At 41.4% G+C, this 25,007-nt stretch overlaps 1 protein-coding gene across 2 annotated transcripts; it reads right to left on the bottom strand.

Annotated features, from left to right (window-relative positions):
* Positions 1–1,121: 1,121 nt before the first annotated feature.
* On the bottom strand, positions 1,122–18,352 carry PTP4A1 (protein tyrosine phosphatase 4A1). Of its 2 annotated transcripts, none has more exons than XM_030490428.1 (6): positions 18,068–18,352; positions 10,310–10,860; positions 8,704–8,796; positions 8,223–8,353; positions 4,001–4,075; positions 1,122–2,741 (listed from the first exon to the last, which is right to left on the bottom strand). In XM_030490428.1, exons 2-6 carry the CDS (start codon positions 10,412–10,414, stop codon positions 2,624–2,626), a joined length of 522 nt encoding a protein of 173 aa, XP_030346288.1. In that variant the 5' UTR covers positions 10,415–10,860; positions 18,068–18,352; the 3' UTR covers positions 1,122–2,623. The 2 variants fall into 2 exon arrangements, with proteins under 2 accessions (XP_030346288.1, XP_030346289.1); XM_030490429.2 differs by having other exon boundaries at positions 10,310–10,857; positions 18,068–18,317.
* Between the last annotated feature and the right edge of the window lie 6,655 nt (positions 18,353–25,007).

The raw sequence follows: 25,007 nt of genomic DNA on the forward strand, positions 1-25,007 counted from the left end.
AGAGGTTGACATGATCTTTGCTTTAAACAGACACATTATGCAAAAGTATTTCCTCTTTAGAAATCTGTTTACTGAAATCAAGTCAAGCACACTCTCAAGTTTGAAGAATTCAAAGGACCATGCTCTCCCATCACTAACATGTTAGAGTTCTTAACCTAAATGCAGCCCTCCTTACCAGTGTAAATCCTGTGGAGAACACAACAAAATCTAATGCACATACAGAAATTGCACTGGTATTTTTAAGTAAAAAAAAAAAAATAAATAATCAGGCATTTTACTGGTAGTTTTTTCACAGATTCCTCCTACTTGCATGAGTGACCAAGTGAGTATTTTTAACTCAATATGGATATTAATCTGTGTTAAACCAATATTTACATCAGCCTGCTGTACTTCTGAGTTACAGAATTTTTGAAGGTTATGTCTTCACAATTGTTCCTATAGTCCATCTTGACAATAGAAACATTGATGACTTTGGACATCATTCCAAAAGAAAAGGCCTTATTTTGTCAGCCAAAAGCTGTATTCCTTTATCAAAATATCCTTTAAAGCAAGTTTGACTTCCAAAGGAAAGCTGAACTATTTAAGAGTTTTGCTACTTTACGGACTAAGCTAAGTTATATTCAGTTTCAGGCATTTTAAATCATACAGAATTTCAAAGTGCTCTTTATAATGAGACTGTATCTTTCATCAGAAATCTCACTGAGGCTGATGTTGCACATAGCATCCCACCTCACTGCTTAGAAAAGCAAAATATATTTAACCATAGGTTAATTTTAAGCAGACATGGGCCTGAGCTTATGATCACCACCTCAACTGGTTACTAAGAACATCTTCCAGTTCTCATCAGGAAGTTTGGTCACCACTGCAACAGAGCCCTTAGGTCATGTGATTTTTAGGCTATCTCCTCTTTGGATATAGCTTCAGTCTTGACAATGAAGCATTGTATCATACTATTTTGTAATAACCTTCTAAGGCTACTGATAAAAGTGTTCTCCAAGCTTTACAGATGTGTATATGCTTCTGCATTTACTGCAAAGAGAGTTTCAAGAACAGTAAGCAATTATTTTAGTACTGGGGAATTCACAAATAAGCTACATAAAGAAATACTGTACTTTCTACTATTATTTTTGTCCACATTTATTTATGAGTAAAACAAACAGCAAACATTACAGCAAAGGGGACATTCAGGCCCAGATTTAAAAGAAGAAAACAGATGCCTGGATAGATTCTGAATTTAGGCACCTCAAGATTGCAGACAAAGCACACAAAAAAGTGAAAGCCATGAGCATTTCAATAAACTTTGTAAGTGCATTTCAGTATTTATTTAGATGTTTAAGCTCTCGCACTAGATTTTACAAGCTGGTGAACACTGGCAAAATTATTTCTCCCACAGAACTATAACCACACATTCCCAAGACAGTATAAATATATGGTTGAACTAACATTAATACACATCACCATTTTATCAATTACATAATAAAACAAATTATCAAGTATCCAAATATTAAGTTACGCAGCTTGAAAGGCATACAAAATATTACAGAGGTCTGCCCAAGTCGTAGCAGAAACTCAAAGAGGAAAAACAAAAGAAGAAAAAAAAAAAAAGGAAAAAAATCACACTTTCAACAAAGCAATAGTTGGTAAACAACTTTCAATAGGTACAGTAAAATAAACTACAAGATTTTTCAGAAATTTTCTGATTAAGAATTTTTAGCTACAATAACAAAGCATTTCTACGTTTTAAAAAAATATTTACTAAAGTAAAGGGCATATTCTATACTTCCTGCACAAGACAAAGGCAACATTTTACTAGAAATATTAAATAGCCCCTCCCAACCTTTTCAGGCCCTCTGTTAAGTTGCACATGAAGTGCTGACATTAATTTTACTGTAAGGCTTTTTGTCTGGAGACATTAAAGACTTGTGTGCTTCTGTACAATTTAAAAGATTTTCTACATGAGTAACCAGAGAGTAGTGATTTGTAAAATGGAGAGGTTCAGGTAACAGAAAAGTACAGATGCTGGGGTAAAAAGTCGCTGTAATTCATAGTATTAAAAAGACAGACTGTGCAAATCCTGGTAATTCTAGTGCGATTGTGGGAGACAAAACATACAGTGAGCAGGCAAGACTACCTTAGAGGCCATATTCTTAAATATTGAAATGACTGTAGAAAAAAAAGATAGTAAGGGTCCAGGTAAGCTGGTAGTTCTCACATCATCAGAACTATGCTCATTTATAAGGAAAAACATGTAGCTGATATGCTGGGTATTTTGGCACCTAATCTCTCTACAGATTGATTTATTTTAGTACCCCAATTTTTAGTAGTTGAAACTAGGTGGGTAGGACTCGATGGCATGATTAAAGGATATTTGAACCGGTAATTAATGAACAAGGAGACAGCTCAGAAACAAGGTACAGCAAAAACATTTACTGGGTCTCCAAACAGATGGATATTTATCTAAACATAGAAGTTGCATTTCTACTAAGCCTTTAGCCTATTAAATACTCCTAAGGAAGCTTCCTTTGCTACTTAAAAAATATCAGACTGATGTCTTTGGCATGCAGTCTGCTTAATCCTAGTTTCCATCCTTTATTCCCAAAGAAGTACCATAGGCTGTTGAGCTTTACTGAATACAACAATTATTTCGGTGACCATTAGAGTCTTTAAAGCGCAGACGCATCTTGGGGCGGTATTTCTCTAAGTACAGAAGTTGCTTGCTGTTAAAAGCTCCACGCCGCTTCCTAGATGGGAAAAAAGAATTTGAAACAGAACATTAATCTACTGCCCAGTGAAATAATACCACCAACCAGGGAAAAATATTTTTAGGTCACTTAAAAAACCCCACCATTAAGTCAAGACTGTAACCAAAATAAGGATAATTAAAAGTTAAGTGCCAGGAAAGAGGGTGGTAGCTTCCTTTCACGAATACCTCTGAACCACATGCTCAGAGGAGTACACAGCATTTTAGACAGTGTTTTAGATATACACAAGCCAAAGATCTTATATGAATATCTTTAGAAGGAACTTCAAAAGGAAGCTATAAAGCAGATGTGAGATGGTGGTCTTAAAGCTGAAGTTATGCAGTCTCTTTAAATAATTATGGAGAGTACTGCAGTATTAAAGTACATAAAAATTATAACTCCCCATAATATAAGCTTAACAGAAATTGAGCTTTCTTGGTTTCCACAAACCAAAATCATGTGAAAGAAAGGGTACATTTTTGTTGAGTGTTTGGAATACATACCAGGCTTCCTTATTTCTCACTTTATATACACCAGCCTGCTAAGACATACGTACCAAATTTAATTCTTTCAAGGCTTGGCAACTATGCAAGAAGTATTTTGGTACTGTTTATATATGATCTGCAGCTTCTTTTAAACATAGTTAATTAAATATATGCAAAATTAAGGCATCGAGACTACAAACTGTTCTCATCCAACTTACATACATTTATAAAAAAAAAACCCCAAGGAAATATTTTTCTGCAGTAGACTAGCAGAAAACAAACACAATAGGAGGAAATGTTTATCACACTTTTATGTAATGCAGAAGAAAGAATCCACAAACATGAATGAGTGTTGGCTCTAGCTATTAGACAGAACCTAAATTTCAAAGGTATTCCAACTCTCACATGCACAAAGATAACACTGCAGATCTAACTGAAAGTTAGTTGTTAGGTGTTTAATTTAGTTTTATAAAAATACATATTAAAAAAAAAAAACCAAACCCAAACAAATAAGAAAAAAAATCCCCCAAAACAAAACCAAAATTTGCTCAAATAATTACTTCCCGATTCCGGTTTCCACACGAACAGAAAAAAACCCCATCATACAAGCAAAGCCCTACAACACTGACTGTATGCAGCACCTGTGTTAAAAAGTTCAGATGTACTAAATATTGTAAGATAAGAACAACATTCAAAATTTGCTTTGCTTCAGTGCCCAAGGATTTATCAACATGTTAAATCTTGTAAACAGCTAGATGTTAGCTTTATACTTACTGTCTTATGAATTGCACTGCGTCTTCATACTTCATTCCACATTCTATCAGTGCAAGGGCAACTAAGACTGGAGCTCTGGTTAAAAAAATAATAATTAAAAAAAAAAAAAAAAAAGTTTTGCATTTGCCAATGCATACTTAGAAAAGAGTTAACTTTCCCCAGTTCTCTTTTCTGTCCTGCACATCTGGTATTTCTCACCTAGGGAAGCAAAAAAGACAGGCAGAAGCCATTTTTCATACAATGGTTTAGGTTGGAAAGGACCTTAAGATCATCTACTTCCAACCCCTCTGCCATGGGCAGGGACACCTCGCACTAGATCATGTCATCCAAGACTCCATCCAAACTGGCCTTGAACACTGCCAGGGATGGGGCATTCACAACTTCCTTGGGCAACCCATTCCAGTGCCTCACCCTCACTGTAAAGAACTTCTTCCTTGTACCTAACCTGAACTTCCCCTCTTGAAGTTTGAACCCATTACCCCTTGTCATATCACTACAGCCCCTGATGAAGAGTCCCTCCCCAGCATCCTTGTAGGCCCCCTTCAGATACTGGAAGGCTGCTATGAGGTCTCCATGCAGCCTTCTCTTCTCCAGGCTGAACAGCCCCAACTCTCTCAGCCTGTCGTCACGAGAGGTGCTCCAGCCCCGTTATCATCCTCGTGGCCCTCCTCTGGACTTGCTCCAACAGTTCCATGTCCTTCTTATGTTGAGGACACCAGAACTGTATGCAGTACTCCAAGTGAGGTCTCACGAGAGCAGAGTAGGGGGGCAGGATCACCTCCTTTGACCTGCTGGTCATGCTTCTTTTGATGCAGCCCAGGATATGGTTGGCTTTCTGGGCTGCAAGTGCACACTGCTGGCTCATGTTCAGTTTCTCATCCACCAACACCCCCAACTCCTTCTCTGCAGGGCTGCTCTGAATCTCTTCTCTGCCCAACCTGTAGCTGCGCCTGGGATTGCCCCGACCCAGGTGTAGGACCTTGCACTTGGCTTGGTTAAACTTCATAAGGTTGGCATCGGCCCACCTCACAAGTGTGTCAAGGTCCCTCTGGATGGCATCCCTTCCCTCCAGCGCCATCAACCGAACCACACAGCTTGGTGTCATCAGCAAACTTGCTGAGGGCGCACTCAATCCCACTGTCCATGTCACTCACAAAGATGTTGAACACGACAGGTCTCAACAGCGATCCCTGAGGGACACCACTCGTTACTGTTTTCCAATTGGACATTGAGCCGTTTACCACAACTCTTTGCGTGCGGCCATCCAGCCAGTTCTTTAGCCACTGAGTGGTCCATCTATCAAATTGACGTCTCTCCAATTTAGAGACAAGGATGTCGTGCGGGACAGTGTCAAACGCTTTGCACAAGTCCAGGCAGATGACGTCAACTGCTCTGCCCCTGTCCATGAGATCCGTGGGTCCATCATAGAAGGCCACCAAATTGGTCAGGCAGGATTTCCCCTTAGTGAAGCCATGTTGGCTGTCACCAACCACCTCGTTGTTTTTCATGTGCCTTAGCATGCTTTCCAGGAGAAGTTGCTCCTTGATCCTGCCAGGCACCGAGCTGAGACTGACTGGTCTGTAGTTCTCCACGTCTTCCACCTTTCCCTTCTTGAAAATGGGGGTTATATTACCCTTCTTCCAGTCATTGGGAACTTCACCTGACTGCCATGATTTTTCAAATATGATGGACAGTGGTTTAGCAACTTCATTCGCCAGCTCCTTCAGGACCCGTGGATGGATTTCATCAGGTCACATGGACTTGTTCACATTCAGGTTCTTAAGATGGTCTCAGATCTGATCTTCTCCTACAGTGGGCCTAAGGTGTTTATTCTCACAGTCCCTACATTTGTCTTTCAAGACTTGGGCAGCGTGGTCAGAGCATTTGCTAGTGAAGACTGAGGCAAAGGAGTCATTAACAACCTCAGCCTTCTCCAAATCCATGGTAGCCAGTTCTCCTGATAGCTTCTGGAGAGGGCCCATGTTGTCCCTCATCTGTCTTTTGTTTGGTGAATACCTATAGAAGCCCTTCCTCTGACATCTCTGGCCAGAGTTAATTCTAACTGGGCCTTAGCTTTCCTGACCTGATTCCTAACTTCCTGGACAGTATCCCTGTACTCTTCCCAGGCCACCTGTCCTCGTTTCCGCTTTCTATAAGCTTCTTTTTTCCTTCTGAGTTTCCTCAGCAGTTCCTTATACATCCATGAAGGTCTCCTGGCCTTCTCGCCCCATTTCCTTCTAGTTGGGATGCAACACTCCGGAGCTTGCAGCAGGCGATCCTTGAATATCAACCACCAATCCTGGTCCCCCCCTGCCCTCTAGGTCTTTATCCCATGGAACCTGACTGAGCAGGCTCTTGAAGAGGCCAAGGTCCACTCTCTTGAAGTCCAGGGCAGTGAGCTTGCCGCCTGCCCTTCTCATTGTCCTGAGGATCCTGAACTTGACAATCTCATGATCATTGCAGCCAAGGCTGCCCTGGAGCATCACATTCCCAACCAGCCCCTCCCTGTTGGTGAGCACGAGGTCAAGCATGGCACCTCTCCTTGTCGGCTCCTCTATTACTTGCAAGAGCAAGTTGTCTTCCACACAATTGAGGAACCTCCTGGATTGCTTCTGCCGGGCCATACCATCCCTCCAACAGATATCAGGATGGTTGAAGTCCCCCATGAGGACAAGGGCCTGCGAGCCTGAGGCTGCTCCTATCTGCGTGTAGAGGGCTTCATCCACACAGTCCTCCTGATTGACTGATTTATACATTAACTTAGCCATTATACTGTCTGTTTGAGCTACCCATCCTCATTCAAAAATGGGGTTTACATTAACCTGAGCTTTGTTCATCTGACTTTAGATATAGGAGAGGAGAGCAGGAATAAAATGCAAGCAATATTTGCCCATTTGTTTCAAAGCCAATTGATTGTGGTCAAGAGTTGCATACAGCCAACTATTCCCACAAACAAGCCTCCTTAGAAGCAACTGGGACCCCATAGCAACAAGAACTAACAAGTCCTAGAACTAGTCACAAGTTTTAGGAACAGACGCAATCCACAGGGCACTGCACACCCCCAAGGATTTCCTTGTTTGCCACAGTATTCTTCTTCTGACAGAATACAGTTTTCAGTTAGGAAAGCTTGACACAAATCAAACTCAAATACAATAAATTAGCAATTTATGGGTCAAAAAAAAAAAAAACCCCAAAAAACAAGACAAACCCTCATGCCACAGGCTAGCAACAGACTTGTGCATCTAATAGCAAGCTTAAGTGGTTTTATATGTTCAGGGATTAAAAAACACAACCAAAAAACACAAAACACATCTTACATGATAAAAAGCTAGGATCTACAACCAGTTAACTGCCTAATTTTGAGGAAAGCCCAGCAGGTATCATTTTAAGCAGCTGAAGGGGACTTCTTTCAGTAGCATTCATCACTACAGTCAAATTTGTTATGTGTGAAGCCATAACACAAAAAATGGATAAGCCAGGCTTACAGACAGCAAGACCAGAAACCTCCATTTTACATTGGACATGCTGAGACCCATGGCTAGAATATGGCAACTGCTTTTTGAACACATCTAGTTCCCAGGTAGTCTGGAACAATAGCAACAAAATCACTATGTTCTCACAACTGTTAGAATTGTATTTAAGATAGCAGCAGCAGACAGAGGGAACAGGGCTAAGAGGAGAATATTTAGCATTATCCATAAAAATTTTGAGGCCGAAATTAAAACAAAGCTTTGGGACTTTGTAAAACATTTTTCATCCCCCAGAACAGGTGGTGGATGAAAGCTGGTCATGATGTGCCAGAACACCCCTCTTGTTTGTGGCTAATGGTTACAATACCCTCAGTACAAGGAGACTGACAATACTGCTGAAATGGGGATGAAGAGAAAACTTAGTAAAAACCACATCCATTAGAATAAAGACAACCTAGCAAGACATAATATCAATGGGACACTCATCAATATGCTTGGTACAAGACTGTACTTGTTTACTTCACCCAGTAGTTTTTGTGAAACAGCTGTGATCATAGCATCATCTATTAATTAAAATCCTTTAACATATACATACAACCATTTCCTTGCCATCTGAATGACTTTTAACTGTGAGGTCATTCCCGTACTTGGTATGTGACTATTTTACATTTGCCTCAAGTAAGCTTTTGTACTTGACCTTAACAAGTCTGACCAGACATGGCAATTCAGCAGTTCTTTAAAACTCTACCCACCTTCCAAGACCAGCAACACAGTGTACAGCAATACAACAACCAGGTTCTTCACGAAATTTAACTTTAAGGAGGTTTAGCCAATCATCAACAATCTGGTTAGATGGTGGAGCACCGTCATCAAAGGGCCAATCCTAGAATATAGGATGACATACATGAATACATAAGTGTAGAACTCTTCATGCTGTATGCTGTGTGCATACACTAAAAAAAAGTGTGTGTGGGGAACAATGGAAAAAAGAGCTGACAGCTAAGGGAACCACTTGAGCTTACATTTTCTAGTAGTATAACTATAGCAGTATTAGGAATATAGTCCTTTCAATCAGTTTTCATTGAGCAAATGATTTTGCTCAAAACTGGCTATTTTTTCTCTCAGCTGCTGGAATATGTTTGTAAAGTTAGTAAGGTGGTGTCAACAGAAATTATTTTTTGAGGTGGGGTAAGGGAGTGGGTTGGTTTTAAACTCTGCTCCTACACTACTTACCAAAACCTGAATGCCTTCTTTTTCCACCGGAGCAGTGTCATAAGTAGCTTCACACACTCTTACCACTGTGGTAACACCATATTTCTTAAGTTCCTAAGGAATGAAAAATAAAATAAAAAAAAAAAACAACCAAACTGCTTTAAGAGTAAACGGACTTCACTTGCCACTGAATTTTCTCAGTTGGTTAGTTTAACTACTCACTCCAAAGTATTAAGTAAGTAAACTCACAGACATGCTTGCCACACTGTGAGGAACACAGACAGCTGAAGTAACTGTAAATCTGTGTGCTAATGCCAGAGACCTTTAACCTGTTGTTGCAAACGTATCTGAAGATTAAGTTCTGTTACGTTGGATCAGACTTTTTCTTTGAAAATCAGATCCAGATAAATACTGATGAAATAAGTAGTCGATCTCCAAAAAGATAATTCCTTTTAAAGCAACAGGATGTTTCCTGGCTTGCAAAGCTACATACTTCACTAAAAGCAGTCTGATGTGAGGATTAGGTCTTCCACTTCTCTCCTTCTACTTAAAACAGGCTTATAAAACCTCCTGCTGTTAAGAGCACAGGTCAATACATTGTTCCAGTTCCTGAGTTACCAGTTCCTGAGTTACCATAACTAAAGAATAACAAAATTTCGCTTTCCATTTTGCTATTACCCTCAATAATAAAAAATAAAAAAAAAATAAAGACAATCACTCTTCATCCTCCCTGCAACAACCCATCATTGCCACTGAAATGACTGAAGTGTAGCCTAAGCATCTTTGACCTAGTAGTGAGAGTATAAAGGCAAGCAAATGTTACCTCCTCTGTTTCTTGTAAATTATCCCACATTGAATGAGAGACTGCATTACAAAGCTCAGACCTTACCAGGAGGTAACTTTGGAGGAACCTATTGTTAGAATACATGCACCCACTTTAACTGTGCAGTTTATAGCTCCAACATGCTAGATGCAAGGTTCAGATAATATATTCAGAAACTAGCAATATGTGCCTAGCAACCTGGCTTTAGTTAGTGAACAATTGCAGCATGTACCAAAATACTTAAAAGTAGCTTCAGCAGCTCTGGATGCAGAGCAAGCCTACCACCACAAATTTCACTCAAGTAGTCACTATGACACTCAGACGATTCTCTTAAGCTACACTAGAGTCATGAAAGCATATTGCCATCCTGTTATTTGTTCCTAAGCTTCTGATCCACAATGTATAGTTATTATTCTCTTTCTAATCACTACACAACAGGTGGAAAGAAATGTTACGCCACTTTAAATGAATCTAAATGTGAATTCTTATCACTAGCCTACCTTTGTATCATTCTACACATAACTCTGCCAGATAATTCTTGTTTTCAGACCTAACCAATGTACAACATACTATACGGTATAATTATTTCTTTGCTTCACTTTCAGAAGTATGTTTTTGTGAATAGATTTGTCTGTAGGTCTTTGAAGCATGGCACCAGTGTTTGAAAAAAGTCAATACACAGTCTCAGTACCTCTTCATATGGCTTCCACAGCTGCTACCAACTAGTAAAGAAGGAAACTTAATACAGCATGCTGTTCAGACATTAAAAAAAATACACCAATACGAATTTTGTCCTGGCCTTACCTCTATAAATTTGTTTAAGGTTGCATTGGTTGGATTGTGTGTGATTAGGAATCTCATGTTCTTGTAGGTGATTTCCACAGGAGCTGGGCGGTTCATTCGGGCCATATTGATTTAGATAAACATGCAACAAGATTATGGAAGGATTCAAAAAAAATTCTAATACAGAAGTGATGTAGAGAAACTGAAGTCTACTTCACTATACTCCACGTGAAATTCTCAGTGCTTGGAAGTATGAAGTTGGGAGCAATGGGAAATGAAATGAACCTCCTAACAAGAAGCAGCAATTCTTCAATCCAGTAATACTGAGGCAAAAGAAAGGCAGTGCACTGAGGTTTACCCCATCCAGGTCTGAATGCTGTTGTTAAATGCTCTGCCAATTTCAATTCAATACTACTTATCCTGGTCAACCACTCTTAGGGGGGCTTCTTGGTGGAGTAGTAATGAATTTCTACAGTTCACTTGTCTGCATAGAGGTCGTGCTGTGCCTGGCAGTAGTCTCCACTGCCCTTCAGAAACTCCATAAATGTGTGACCAAGAACACCACAGAACTGCTGTAAAGAGAAAGGGGAGAAAAAAAAAACAAAACAAAAACATAATGAGCACAGGTGAAGTAAGATTGTTTTGAAGACACCAAGCATTATAGAATTAAAATTAAAACCAGAGCAACTAAGCAGTTTCACAAGTTTCATTTTTTAATCCAAGAATTAGGTTTGCACAAGAATCCCATTAACCTTTCTTAGCAAAGGATTACTTGAAAAGAAATACATTTACTTAATACAAAGTTTGCATATAGGGTTGTTTCAACACCAAAAATGGAAATGTATTAAAATACCAATTCAAATCTGATAAACATAGCAAGACAACACCAAGTTTTAAGAACCCCTGTATTTATATAAAGCATAGCTTTTCCAGGATACCCATACAACTGTATTTTCCATTCTGAACTGGGAGATGTACAACATGTACTAAAGTTATACTGACCTTAAGCAGTCCCATGAAGGCAAGGATGACATTCCTGAATACTCAAACTGAGCATCAATTTCTGGTGTTTAAACAAAACTACAGTCTCTACATTTAACACTTGTCTTAAAGGCAAAAGACTTACTTTGCATGTAAGAATCATTAACTCACATACAGAACAGCCAGTTAAAAAAATAAAAATTCATCTAAATCCACCTGTTTCAAATAGGAGGCTGTGGAAGCAAATGCAACGTCTTTGTGGCCTAACAAAAATGTGTGAGCTTTTGAACATATTTGGAGACTTTTAAGTCACACAGATTTCTGACTAAGGAATATTTCACATACTAAAGGCTGAAGACTCATGACAACCTTCACTTGCTTTTAACCGCCTTTTTACACTATGACTTTATTAGTATTCCAAGTTAGTGGTAATAGTCTAGCTAAAATCAAGTAATATCAGTTCTTTGCCTTCATAAATCTAGTTTCTAGCAAACAGAAGCTGTAACTTCACTGTAGCAGTGTTCAGATTTTTTTTTTAAGCTACAAGCAAGCTCTATGCATCCATCCACATAAATAATCAGTGCAAGCGTACATGAGAAAATAAGAAGAGACAGTATTTCAGTGCTCTACACTCAAACCTTCCCATCCAAAGGACCATGAAAGCCTGTGCTGAAAAGCTTTCCAATCATAAAATTAAGATAACTATACAGTAAGTGCTGGTAATAACCAGTGTCTTCATACACTTTTCCAAAGGGAAGGAAGAAAAAGTGACATGCGAATAAATCATGGTCATTAACCGCCATCTAGGATTTGGAGTTAGTCCAAGATTCCACTACAGGCATTAAACCATATACCATAAGACTACAGTAAGTCTATCAAGCAAAAACTATTATTAAGCAAAAGTCACAACAGACCAATAGTCTAATAATTGTTGAGTTTTCGAAGAGGTGTAGAATTATAGAATAGTTGTTGGAAGGGACCTTTAAAGGTCATCTAGGTATCTTACCAGTACAAGACTTCTTAAAGACAACTACAATTTAAAGAATTGCAGCAGTGTTTTATGTTGCAGACATGGCTTTGCTCCATTCATAATTCCAAAGAGGAAGTTCAGTAACAGAGTAGCAGTAAGAGAAAAGATCAGAATCATTAGAAGATTGGACTGTAACAGATGGGTAGAGCTGCATCGCACAATGTTACAAACAACCTTTAAAAAACAGAGACCAAACACAACCAGACATCCTTTTCACATTTTTACACAGCTTCCCTGTAAGAAGTTTTAAGGCTTGCAATAAAACCAAAGAAACCAAAAAACCCCAAACAAAAAAAAACCCCAAAACAAACCCCCAAAAACAAAACAACCCAAACAAAAAAATTCCCAATCCCCCCCACCCAAACAAAACCTGCTAACAAATACAAGAAACTAATAAGACAATCTGATATGCACTAGGCTGCCACTCCAGATACTACCATATCCATCTCTGTATGGGCTGTAGGATTAAGTTTTTATTTGTAATAGCTCGAGGAACAGTGAGAACTCTAAATGTAATAGGCATGAAAGGAGGTAAGGAAGACCCTCTGAAGGCAAAGGCCAACAGAGTAACAGGAACCAGGAGAATTCAGACTCAGAACTCCAAGAATCATGATCTGACATACCAGCCATGCCCTAGCACAAGAAGGTAGGTGTGTACTAAAAACATTCTTAGGACTAGACCTAGGGAACACCTAAAATAACAACTGACCACCCCACCCCCCCCCCCCAAAAAAAAAAAAAACAAACAAAACCAAAACCAAAAGTTAGCTTATTTAAAGTCACTTTAAATTAGTTTAAGAAGCAGAACAACAAAACAGGACAGGACACCTTTAAGCAGATACAGCTGTACAAGGTCTTGTGCCACTTTTCGCATGCACTGGCAGATCTCATATTTATCTCTACTAAGACTGCTAAGAGGAGCCATAGCCCAGTCTTTCTCCCTGGTAGAGTGAAGGCTGTCGGAAACAGAAAGAGAAAGATGCAAGTGAGCTCGAGGAGATAGAATAGGGTCACTAGGGTAAATAGAAGACCTTTCAATCTGCAAGATGGAGATTTTGGGGGAGGAAAGAATGTAGAGTAATTGTAAACAGTAAATACAACCCCATACTGAGGAAGGTAGGAAGTAAAAAGTAATCAGGATTCATCCAGCCTGGTAAGCATGCTGCCTTAGTACACAATTAGGAGCACTCAATATGATACCAGACAAACTGATCACGGGGGTAAAGAGGAGGACAGGCAGCAAAGCATTAGCCAAGTAATAAATCCTACTTTTTAAATGCAGATTGTTAATCATACCTAGAAACTGGGTGCACAGTTCAAATTTTTATGCAAAATTCAAGCAAGTATATTACACAATATTAAGTTTGAGTTCTCACTGTTTGCCTTGGCAACTGCTGCTGCCCCATTATAAAGGAGCAAAGCTCACATTTTCCTTTGATGTGAATGCCACCACTTCTCCCCATTTCTAGTCAGAAAGCTCCACATGCAGACCAACTTCTTTGGGCAGCAACACACTGTACTATCCTTAAGACAGCTTTGCTAACCAAGTTTAGTTCTGTTCCGGGAGTCAAATGAAAATTAAAGACAAGTAGTACCCTGGCATACTGTTTGTGTTATGGCAATAAGCCAGAGTACAAGGCTTCACCCTTCAGAAAAAGACTTGGAGGAGAAGAAATCAGCTATAAAAATAGTGTTGTAGTAATTAAGACCACTTCAGGCTTAGAGAAAACTCAAACTACATGAGCAACTTCTGAGAGGCTTGGAAATACACTTTTAAATTACTTTATTGTCTCAGACAGTTAACTAGTTGCTAGGTAAGCTATCGAAAAAGTCAAGATAATGTATAAAAGTGTAAGGCTGCAGAAGTGAAACTCAAATGCAGAGTATTGTATGCTTAACAGCAACTCATCATTTGTACCATCAAGCTGGGTATTCCAGCATATTCCTTTCAATTTACATGTGAGTTATCCTTGAGGAAAATTAACATACCAGGTCGCAGCTGCTCCTATCAGTAACTGAAAGCCAAACATTTAAACTATTAGACCCATCAAAATAAACTTGGAAAACAAAACTAAGGTTAATACACCAGGATCACCTATTAAGAGAAGGTATGCTGCCCAGTATGGGATAAAGTCATGTTAATTATGATTGTACCACCTACCATCATTTATGCTAGGAAAAGTTAGAGAATTCAAGCAAGAAGAAGTCATCTTGAAAAGAAAAGCTTTAATTCATGCCTTTCTTTAGGGCTGGAAGCTACAGTATCTGTCTTCATTGACAAGCAGATTCAGGTGCATGTTAATTCTGGGTTTGAAACAATCACTTGTGTCTGGCAAAAACTGCTTATGAAAGTAACTTATTAGATTGTTACTGATAGGTGGAAAGCAGAGAGGTGTAAGGTTATCCTATGCTGTTGACATTCTTGTTCACAACTAGGTAGCATCTTGAGAAGCATGCAAACAAAAGCGCTTGTTTACAGTTACATGACACTTCACTACCTTCAAAAGATGTGCAAGATGGTTCACAGTTGCTCAATCCACCTGCTCATAGACCAGAAGCATTTATACCCAGAACCAACTATGTGCTACCACATTCTCTGAAGTCAAGACCTACCACTTGCTCAACTACTGAAACCACAGGATCAGAACTAGAAAACTAGAACTACATTTCATTACAGTTTGAGAACACCTGCACGTAAGTTCATTGTTCTAACTTCCTACCCGACAAAAAGTTACTGAAGGACAAAGTAGCAACTGCTAAGGCAGACAAGGAGGAGTGTGGGGGGTACAAACTGCAGAATCATTACACAAAGTAGAGGCACACCTTCATTAGGTATTGTTGACATGATGGATCTCCTATCTACTGGTCACATGAATGCCTGTATGATGATATCAATGGGGATAACACTATCCATTTTGAATCAGAGAAAGCAACTGATGGCCTAAGAAAATATATTCATGTATCACAGAGGGGCGATTCCAAAGGTTTATCATAAATTTGTTGCAACATGCTCTGTGAAGGATGTTTCTTGTGATTCAAGAATGCAGTTTAGGGGCAAGAAAAAATTATCTCAAAGATTCCTGTCTAACAAGTCAATACAGCTTCCAGAGATGATGAAACTGAGGCCATGTGGTTGTGTTTCTAGTTCTGCTCGGACCATGAAAAAAACCTCCAAAACCACCAAACTCCCCCCTCCCCAACCAACAAAAAAAATCCCACAAAGAAGCTTTAACAGATATTGGGAAAAATAACACATCACAGAAACCATCCCCTTGTCTAGTGCATCCTCCTGAGTTTCTGAAAGCAGAGTCTCAAAATGACTTAACACTGTCACTTCAATAGCAAACAACATGAACCCTGTCATTCTACTCAAGAATTATTCCATTATGTTTAAAGCAGTAACAGGAGAAATTTAGCATATAGATGCAAAGACAGTTATTGCTCTATTTTATTGAGTCTAATAAGGGTATATATAAGTGCCAAACAAGAAGTTTAATCTGTGAAGAAAACTGTAAGGAGTTATGGATTTACATTTAACACAGAAGTACCTCTTGTATTGATCCGATAGAGTGAATTTTAATTTTTTTAAATAAAGTGGCAATCTGCTACTTGGATTGTTCAGAATTCAGTAATACTCTGATCTGGGTGCTCTGGTTAATCTTTAAGAGAACAAGTGACCACTTACAGTCAGCCCACACACTGGGATAGATCCAGCACTCTTACGTGGCATGTGTTCTGTCAGAACAGAAAGGCTGCACAAGATAGAAGTTATTAGATAAGGCTAAAATCTATTTATTTACTGCCTTACTGACACATTTAGTTTTGATAGGACAATGACATTCTTCTCCTTTGGCTCCTGCTCTGTTACTCATTTTTCTTTCTCACTCTCACATTTCCTCTCACGGCTGTGCAATTTCTGTGCTGCTGCTTCTACATTTTTCCACCTGAAACAATTCTGTTCCTGTATGACAATTTCAAAACCCTTTGCTGTTCCATCAATGGAATAGTAAGAGCTGACATTTAAGTGTCATCTTCAGGTTTTTTGATTTCACAGTTTTATGAGGTTACAAGGAGACAGGGTTCATTCACCTGAGTCACTCACTGCTTGGGAAAGACTCTGCAGATGCAGGAGACATATTGGAAAGTTGTCTCCAGCAGCAGTAAGAAACAGCAGAATCACAGGACCCTCGTGCTACAGACACTGTGTATTTGTTAGCTTGCAATATTTGCTATGTGCGTGGCTGGTTATGAAACCACAACCAAGATCTGCACATAACCACCACTGATCCTGCTTCTATTACTGTAGATTACTTCATTTTCATGTTTTGTCTTTCTTGCTTCCCCACTTTTGAAGGGCATACTACCACCAGCAAGCCTTCCATTGTTTGTGCACTGCGGTCACAAATGTTAGGCAGCAACCGGCACCGAGACTACCTGGGAGGGGGGGGAGGGAGAGGAGGGAACTGGCAAGTGTATGAGGAAAGCAAAAACTTCAGATGCTGAACTGTGATCCACCTCCGGAAGAAAATGCCTTCCTCGAAAAGCCAGATGGCAAGATCTTAAAAGCAGCTTCGGTCAAAACTTGACCACGTTCGTGAGCGTCTGAGGGATAATGGCACACTGTTGCTGAAACATCCACTTCAACGTGTACTTAAATGACTCCTCTGCGGACTTTTCATCTCGCTGAACAGCCATCTAAAAGCTCGGCCTGAACAAGGCCGGCTGCATACGGGAGTTCAGGCATACCCCACCTCTGCTGCGTAAAACTCATTTCGGAAAGGATTCACGTCCGCCCGAGGACGCCGGAGACAAAGCAGCAGCTCGGCCGCCCTCGCCCCGGCGGCGGCCGCACACGTGGGGCCGCGGCAGGGGGCGAGAATCGGCCGCCCCAGCAACCAGCCGCCAGCGCCGCGGCCCGGCCACGCTCCCCACCGCACCACCGGGCTGGCAGGCAACCACGGGCAAGCCCCGGCTTGCCCGTTAAGACCCGGGCTCCGGCCGCCCCCAGCGTCGCGTCAGCCGCGGGGCGCCGGAGTCACGGCCTGGCTGTCTCTCGCCGGCGAGAAGCCGTTGCCCCAGCCGTGACACCGCCCCGCGGGCCAGGCCGTCGCCCCAACTGCGACGGTCACGGGTTCGCATCACGCTTCGATCAGGCTCCCGACGCGGAGCCATCTTGTCCCCCGGAGCCGCCGCCCGGCCCCGGCCTCCCCCCGGCAGGGGGCTCCCGGCTCCCGCCACCCTGACACGGCCCGGGGGTGCTGGGGCCCCGGCCGCAGGGGCGCTGCCCGCCCGCCTAGCCCGGCTCGACAGACGCCACCAGACAAACACCGGCGAGGGGGAAGGCCGGGCCGGCGGGCGGGGCCGGCAGCAGCCAGGATCACAAAGCGGCTTTGTGCCCGGGCCGGGCCGCTCGGGAGAGATCTCCCCCTCCATCTCTCCCGGCAGAGGAGGAGAGACGGGCACCAGCAGGCGGGAGAAGGAGCTGAGGGGCGCCAGGAGGGCCGAGCCGCGCCGCACCGGGGCTGGCTTGTTCGGCTCTCCTGAGGCCCGCCCGAGAGGAGCTGCAGCCCGGCGCTGCGAGAAGCCGCCCGGAGCCGGCGTGGCCCGGGTGACAGAACAAAGAAACATGGAGAAAACGGGGAAAGCAAGGGGGAAGGAAAGCGGGAGAAGAGACGCGGCAGCCGGGCACAGGCGGCCAGCCGGAGGCCCGCACGGCCGGCGGGGCGAGGGGCTGGGGCGGGGGGCGCGGACATGCGGGCGGCACTCACAGGAATATGGTTACTCATTGAAGACTGTAGCCTGATCATACAGCCGGGGTGCGGGCGCCACCGCCGGGGGCAGGAGGAGCAGAACCAGGAGGACGCGGAGGCGCTGGAAGCCGCGGAGCTGCCGGAGGGGGTTCGGCGGCGGAGCGGGGATGGACCATACAGCTGCGGCGGCGGGCGGCTCTGCGGGCTAGCGCGGAGCGGACGCGGCTGCACCAGCAGGGACACTCGGTGCCGCCTCCCGCACTGACGCCCCAGGGCCCGCCCCTCGCTCATGGACGTCATCGACAAGTGTCTCGCTCGCCCAATTAGAGGCGCCGCCAGCGCGCCCGGGGCGGGAGCGATGCTGCGTCGGGGCGTGGCGCCGGCAGGCTGGGCGGAGGCGGGGGGCAGCCGGGAGGCGGAGGCAGCCGGCGAGAACCGGTTAGTGAATGAAGCGGGTGGCGGCGGGGCGCGGCGGGGGCAGAGCGGGACGCGCGGCGGGCGCGGGGAGCGCCTCCGGAGCTGGGCTGCAGTCACCCTGCGCGGGAGTCGCGCCCCTCGCCGGCGGCTTCGCCTTGAAGCACCCGGCGCGGCCTCCGGCTGACCCGGGGCGCCGAGTTCTAGACGCTTCCCCGCGCTCTCGGCGCAGGGTGACTGCCGGCTGCCGGCGGTCTCGCCGCGGGTTGGGGGGATGCCCGAGGGCGGGGCGCCCGGCGGGGCTGAGAGGCGGAAATGGTGCGGGGCGGCGGGGTCAGGCGGGAGTGGCATTCACTGGGGGGGCAGGCAGGAGCGGGGTGGCCTGTTGCGGCTCTCCGGCCTCAAAAGCGGTCGCGGAAGCGGAGAGCAGTCGCGGCTCTGCGTTCTAATCCCTAAGCCCCTTCCCTCCCGGGCCGCAAAACCTCTTTTACGAGTTTAATGCTAATAGGAAGATCTTAGCGCGTTTTGTCCGCAGATTATTCTGTGCTTTTGAGACGAAATAAAATCATGGTTTCTGGTTTTACAGATGGGAGGTCGGCCCGGTAGGGCAGAATGGAGTGGGAAACAATGTGGACTCTCTCAGCCTTGCTCTGTGTCTCTCTCTCCCCGAGGAAGCCCATTCTCCCCAGACACAGGATTTACTGACAGGCGGGCATCTCGAGGGTGAAATCCGGCAGCGGGAAACACCTGTGGTGTCACCTCCATGCGTAACTGGTGGAGGCATGGCAGTCAGTCCCCAGCCAGGCACCGCCAGCCTGGAAAACACCTCAATGTGGGTCAGCAGTAGCTTTATGAAATAACAGGCTATTTTTAGCTTCAGTAAGGCTGATACTGTTCTAGTTACATTTAACTAGTTAAGCCTTTCTTCTGCATGTTATTTTATTGTCACTCTACAGATTACGAGAGTCTGTGCAGAAGTTGTTTTTCATCTAGAAAATAAACAGCTCAATTCTGAATCTCAGCAGTTTGTGTTGGCTTGTACAAAGCATGGCCAGTTTGTGGTTTTGACCAAATGGTCTGGTTTTGTATAACCTGCAGAGACCATGGTTTGTACGGAGGAGGTTTTTGTGGTAACCAACACGAGAGATGTGTTACTCAGAACGTGTCTGTATTACCTTTCACTCCACCTGGCTTCAGGTGGGCATAAGCTAATTTCTAACTGGGAGCCATGTCTCTGCGAGGATAATACACTCAGCTTTTCTGGGTTATAAACTACATCTGGGCTGTATTTATTTACATTTGAGTGTTTTTATTTTGTGGCTGACTCTGGGCTTGTGTCTGATGAACTTGCAGCTGTTTCCGCTTCTTCATGTAAAACTTACTGAAAATGTGTACAGAATCCTATAAAATAATTAGATCATCCCAAGGTTAATGGCTGCTTGGAATAATGTTTTTTTGTTGGTGGTTACAGTGTTTGGAAGATTTTTTTGGGAAAAAGTCAACACAGCTTCTCTCTCGTCAGTCAAGTTTGAAGAGTTTGCTCTGGATAAAGTTCTGAGACAGATCAAACAGCTCTTTACCTGCTTAATCCATGCTGTTGGTTTTTGGTGCTTTTTTTTGTCTCCAACAATGCAAGCTTTTGTTTACTTTTCATTGCACATTAAACTGATCAGGATTTTAGGATCAAATTACTTTCTTCTACAACATCCTTTCAGTGCTGTAGCACAGTAGTTTGGAAATAAGAGTCACTGGCAGTTTCTTTGAAACAATGTACTCTAAGAAGAAAGGATTTAGATCAGAAAGCTTTTAGTCTAAAACCATGTGGTTTGGTATTTTCCTTTTTTTTTTTTTTTTTTTAAGTAGAAAAGAATGCCTGTCTCATTTTAACTATTTAGTATTAATTTGTGTTGTGATAGTCCCTATCTGGACCCCCTAGTTGTGATTAATTATGTCATACTAGTTGGTACTTAAGATGCAGTTCCTGTGTTTTACACTCTGAGATGACAAGAGTTACATGAACTGTTAGAAGTAGACTACAATGGTCTACTATTTCATATAGCATAGGACAGAGAGATATTTATAGGAGAGACAGACAACTGGATAGTTACAGGGTGCCAGAACTAGTGAACTGATGAAACAATGTGAGTTGAGGAGGCAGAAAATAACAGAGACAAGACTCCTGAAGAACTTGAAAGATTTAAAAAAAGAAAAAAAAAAAGCTTGTAAAGAGAAATAAGTGGGGTGAATTCAGAAGTAGTTGATATTATTAGTCCAAGAAGCAAAGAGGTGATCGTCACTGTTGTTGCACTATTAAGAAAAATAATACAAATTTTATGATAAGAGGCTATATTAGGATAGAGTTTGAACGTATTTTTGAAGCAGTGTGAGTCAAAAATAAAATCTGGGCATTGCCTGAATGTCCAGCCCTTATCTAGTTGACTATAATCAATATTTTTAGGAAGTTTTAATAGGAAGTTGTGCATTAAACCAGTGAATTTAAAGAATACCAAAGTTTCAAAGATCACAATGGTAAGGTATACATTATGATTACTTTCTTTTGTTTTAGAAAACCTGATGTTTTGTAATCTCTGGTAATTTGGTGTTGCCTTATTCTCAGAAAAAGATTCCCTATTCGCTTTCTTTATGTAAAAGTGTATATGTATGCTCTCTTAGCCATTTTTGTCAAGAAGGCGAATCCTAATGTAATTAGGAAGCAATTTTTTTTTTTATTTCTGATCATCTTTGTCAACTTTCATGTATTTCCAAAAAATCCATTATATTATTGTTTAACTCAAGGCAGGAGTAGAAGTAGCCTTCAGCATGCAGTCACACAGTGTCCGTGCATCACTTTGAAGCAGTTTGTATTAATTTCTTGTTAGTACATGTGTTCTGGTTTGAGAATGCCACTCCTATGGGATTTGTGAAAGTTCGCTCTTACGTTTTAAATATTTATCAACTAATATAAATATTACTCAAATACTAAATAAAAATACTGATTCTTAATGTGTTTGTCTTTTGCAGGCACTTAACTTCCTTAGTCCCTCTAGACAGAAGTCAGTTGCTCCTGACATTTACATGGGTCTTGTGTATTATAATATGAAAGCAAAAAACCCTGAACGATTGTATACTGGAAAGAAATAAAAGAATCTGAATTTGTTAAAGTATCTGTTGGATGTAGTTTCACTGTAGTTTCAGTGTGTTTGTGTGGATTAATCCTATTTTAAATTTGAATGTAGTCAGGGGGATTTTATATAGATACTGATGTCATGTCTGTTACTAGTATGGAGTTACGAGTCATATGGAACAAACACAGTTTTGAACTGTATGATGTGTGCTGTGCTGCACCTTATATCTTGTGGCGGGGGGGTTGGAACTGGACGGTCTTGAAGGTCCCTTCTGACCCAAACCATTTTGCGATTCTGTGAGATAACTTACACAGTTAAGGGTTTGCTGGTTAGATCTTTGATTTGCTGATATTAACGGTAGCTTTCTGTGGTGAAATCTCTGAAGGCTGTGTTTATGCCCATGTCATGTCAACATTTAAAAAAGTGAAGTGAGTTGACTGTGACTGGGTTAGACTGTCATCTAACAGAAAACTTGTATGTGACTAAGCTTATTAAAACAAAAAAGAATTAAAGTATAAGAATATAATTAGTGCAAATCAATAGTTCTAGGGAAAATAGCTATTGTAAAGAAAGCTGACTTAATGCTTTTGATAAGATTACAAGATTGGCATAAAAGTAACTGCATAGCTGTAACACTAAATGTTCATGTTTTCAAACAGTTTTATCAAAGGAGTGTAATCAAAGATCACTGAAAAAAGTGTGATGCAAAGACTGATTAATAGCAAGTAACGATGATGTCAATGTAGTTTTGTGGAGTAATCTAGGTTTTTTTAGTAACTCGGTTTCAGTTAAAAGTGTAAGTTTAGTACAGACGCTTGCAAAGTCAGACAGCTAGAACCAGGAACACAAACAAGATTTAGAAGTTTTAAAGAATGCTTCTGTTACTCTGAAAGGAGTCCAGGGATTATAATGCACAAGTAAGTCAATATGAACTCCCAGGGCAGTATCGTGGTGACAGTAAAAATGATCCTTATGTGATCTGTAGATATATAACCTGAAATTGTGAGGAGAAGTAGAGGGATTTTTATTTCTAAATAGTATCAATACTAGCTATTGAAATACCATGTGCAATTCTGTTGACCACAGCCTTCTCAAGTTACCTTATTTTCTGTTATAAAAAAACCCCAACCCAGCTGTCTTGAGCCTGTGCGTGGCATTTTTCATGTGCCCTATTACCTACTCCTTTACACTTACCACTCCTACTCTTAGCACTTTTTCTCCTCACATGTTGTGTCACCTGGAAATTCTGCTTTTAATATTTCTAAGGTTCATTAATACTTACAATTTAACTGATGGCTTCTTTATATTTTTCCAGTGATAATCATTTCTTTGTGTATATGAAATTCTTCTAAATTACTTTGTCTCTCATGTCAATTTTTACTATGTCAGGTTCATTTCTGTGGCTTGGTCTCATTTATTGCCACCTCTAACATATTTTCTTCTTTATTGTTTGATGGATGTTTTCAGTTGTAGTCTGTTTTCAAACTGCTTCATTTTGATCAGTCCTTTGAAAAGTTTCATGATTGTTAAATGTTAATTCATGTTTCTCCTATGTCCAGGTTTTGCTCAACCGTGCAGTCAGGAAGCCTGTTCTGTTTCCGTGGCTTGGACCCGTGTGGTTACAGCATGCCTCTGAGCCCTCTACTGCTGGCATATAGTACCTAAGGAATGCTTCTAGCAAGATTGATGGGACAGATGTGCTCTATGCTAAAAAAGGGAGCTGCTCTGCTATGGAAATTTCTGTGCTGATGGGCTGAAGATATTTTTGATGTGTTTGTGGTTCTGAGTGGAAGAAACTGGTTGAAGAGTGGTAGAGGATTAAGCTTATTGTGGGAAATTTACGTGTGTTGCTCTAGCATGTTACCAAAAGTGAAAGATTTTACAGTGGGCTCTTCATATTTGTTTGGTTTCTTTGGCCATGCATATTTAAAAAAATAATCTGAATTGATTATGAGGATTTAGCACAGACCCTTTCACCTCTTAATGTAATAGGGCAGTTTGTATACACGGTGTGGTATGCTAAATGTTTCTGGTACAGCATCATGATCTTGGGATAGATCTTGTCCATATACTTTAGTGATGAGTTGTTTTCTGTTTTCAGCTCATAAAACTGCTGGGTTTGGAAGAGAAGATCTTTTCAGTTTCTCTCTGGAACTCTGGTCAGGAACTGGTTAGAGGGAATAAAGAACTACTACTGATGCTTCACAAACAAAACCAAACATTGTGAAACCTCTTTTCTGTTATTTATTGGGAAAATTCAATGAATTACTCATGTTGCTTCTGTCCGTTCAATGGAAGAATTGTCTCCATAATGGACTCTCTGCCCAGCGTCTGTTAAAACTTTGGAGATCTGCTAAAGAAGGATTTTTCATGACTGAGGAAGTCATGCTCTTTTATAGGCACATGCTGTAATTATCACTCAGCAGGTTTAACATTCATGATTTGCACTTAGGCAACATGCAATTCAAGTAGATGGTATTTAAGTAATACAGGAGTAATCCTAAAGATGAATAGTTTCAAAAAAATTTGCGCAGTGTTGCTCACATGTAAGTTTTCTGTTAGGCACTTTTACAACATGTCTCCTTATTTACTGTTATTGAAGTAGATTAGGTCTGTACATTAGGAAAGCTGGGCCTTTTGATTTCATTTAAGTTAGGTTTTTTTCTACAAAGACTCTTTTTGGAACAGCCCAGTGGTCTGACATTCTGAATATGTCTTGGCATTTATCTCAGCAAGCTTTTCATGCTGACAGCCTGGGAATATTTTCTCAAGATAGGTTAGGGGAGCTAATCAGAGCCTAGCCGTAAGGATGACGAATAGAGCTTTTGGCACTTACAGTTCTTCATATTTGATATGACTATGTATGTAATAAATTGTGGCATAAAGATCCTATACAGCTGCTGTTACAAAACTGCAATCTAATTCTGATTTTTTGTGTTAATGTCTTTCAACAATGCTACCCATGAAGGCTGCTAAACTGATACTTTAGTAATAATATCTTTGACATTTAATGGCAATTACAAGATGTACTGCAATTACAAGGACTGATAACTATTCCTTTTTGAATTTTCCATTTTTTATTTTTTTTTTTTGGTTGAATGTGAAAATTCATTTACGTTCTTGGTCTAAAATGTTAAACACATTTTGTTGCCTTATGGTGTTACTGCTGCAGCCAGAACTAAACAGTGATCTCTGCTCAGTCTCTTCAGATTACTGCAGCCATCAGTCAGTTACTGCCTGCTCATCATCCTTTCCACACTGCTCCGGATTTTTCCTCTCTGTTGCTAGGGAGGAATATTCATTAATTTTTCTGTTTGGCTTTGTTTTTTGTTTTTTGGTTTTTTTTTTTTTTTTTTTTTTTGTACAGCAAAATATCAACAAATTACCAAGGTCCACTTGTATAACTCACTATATTCTTC

Source organism: Strigops habroptila, chromosome 6 (assembly GCF_004027225.2).
Source record: "Strigops habroptila isolate Jane chromosome 6, bStrHab1.2.pri, whole genome shotgun sequence".
Lineage (NCBI taxonomy): Eukaryota > Metazoa > Chordata > Aves > Psittaciformes > Psittacidae > Strigops > Strigops habroptila.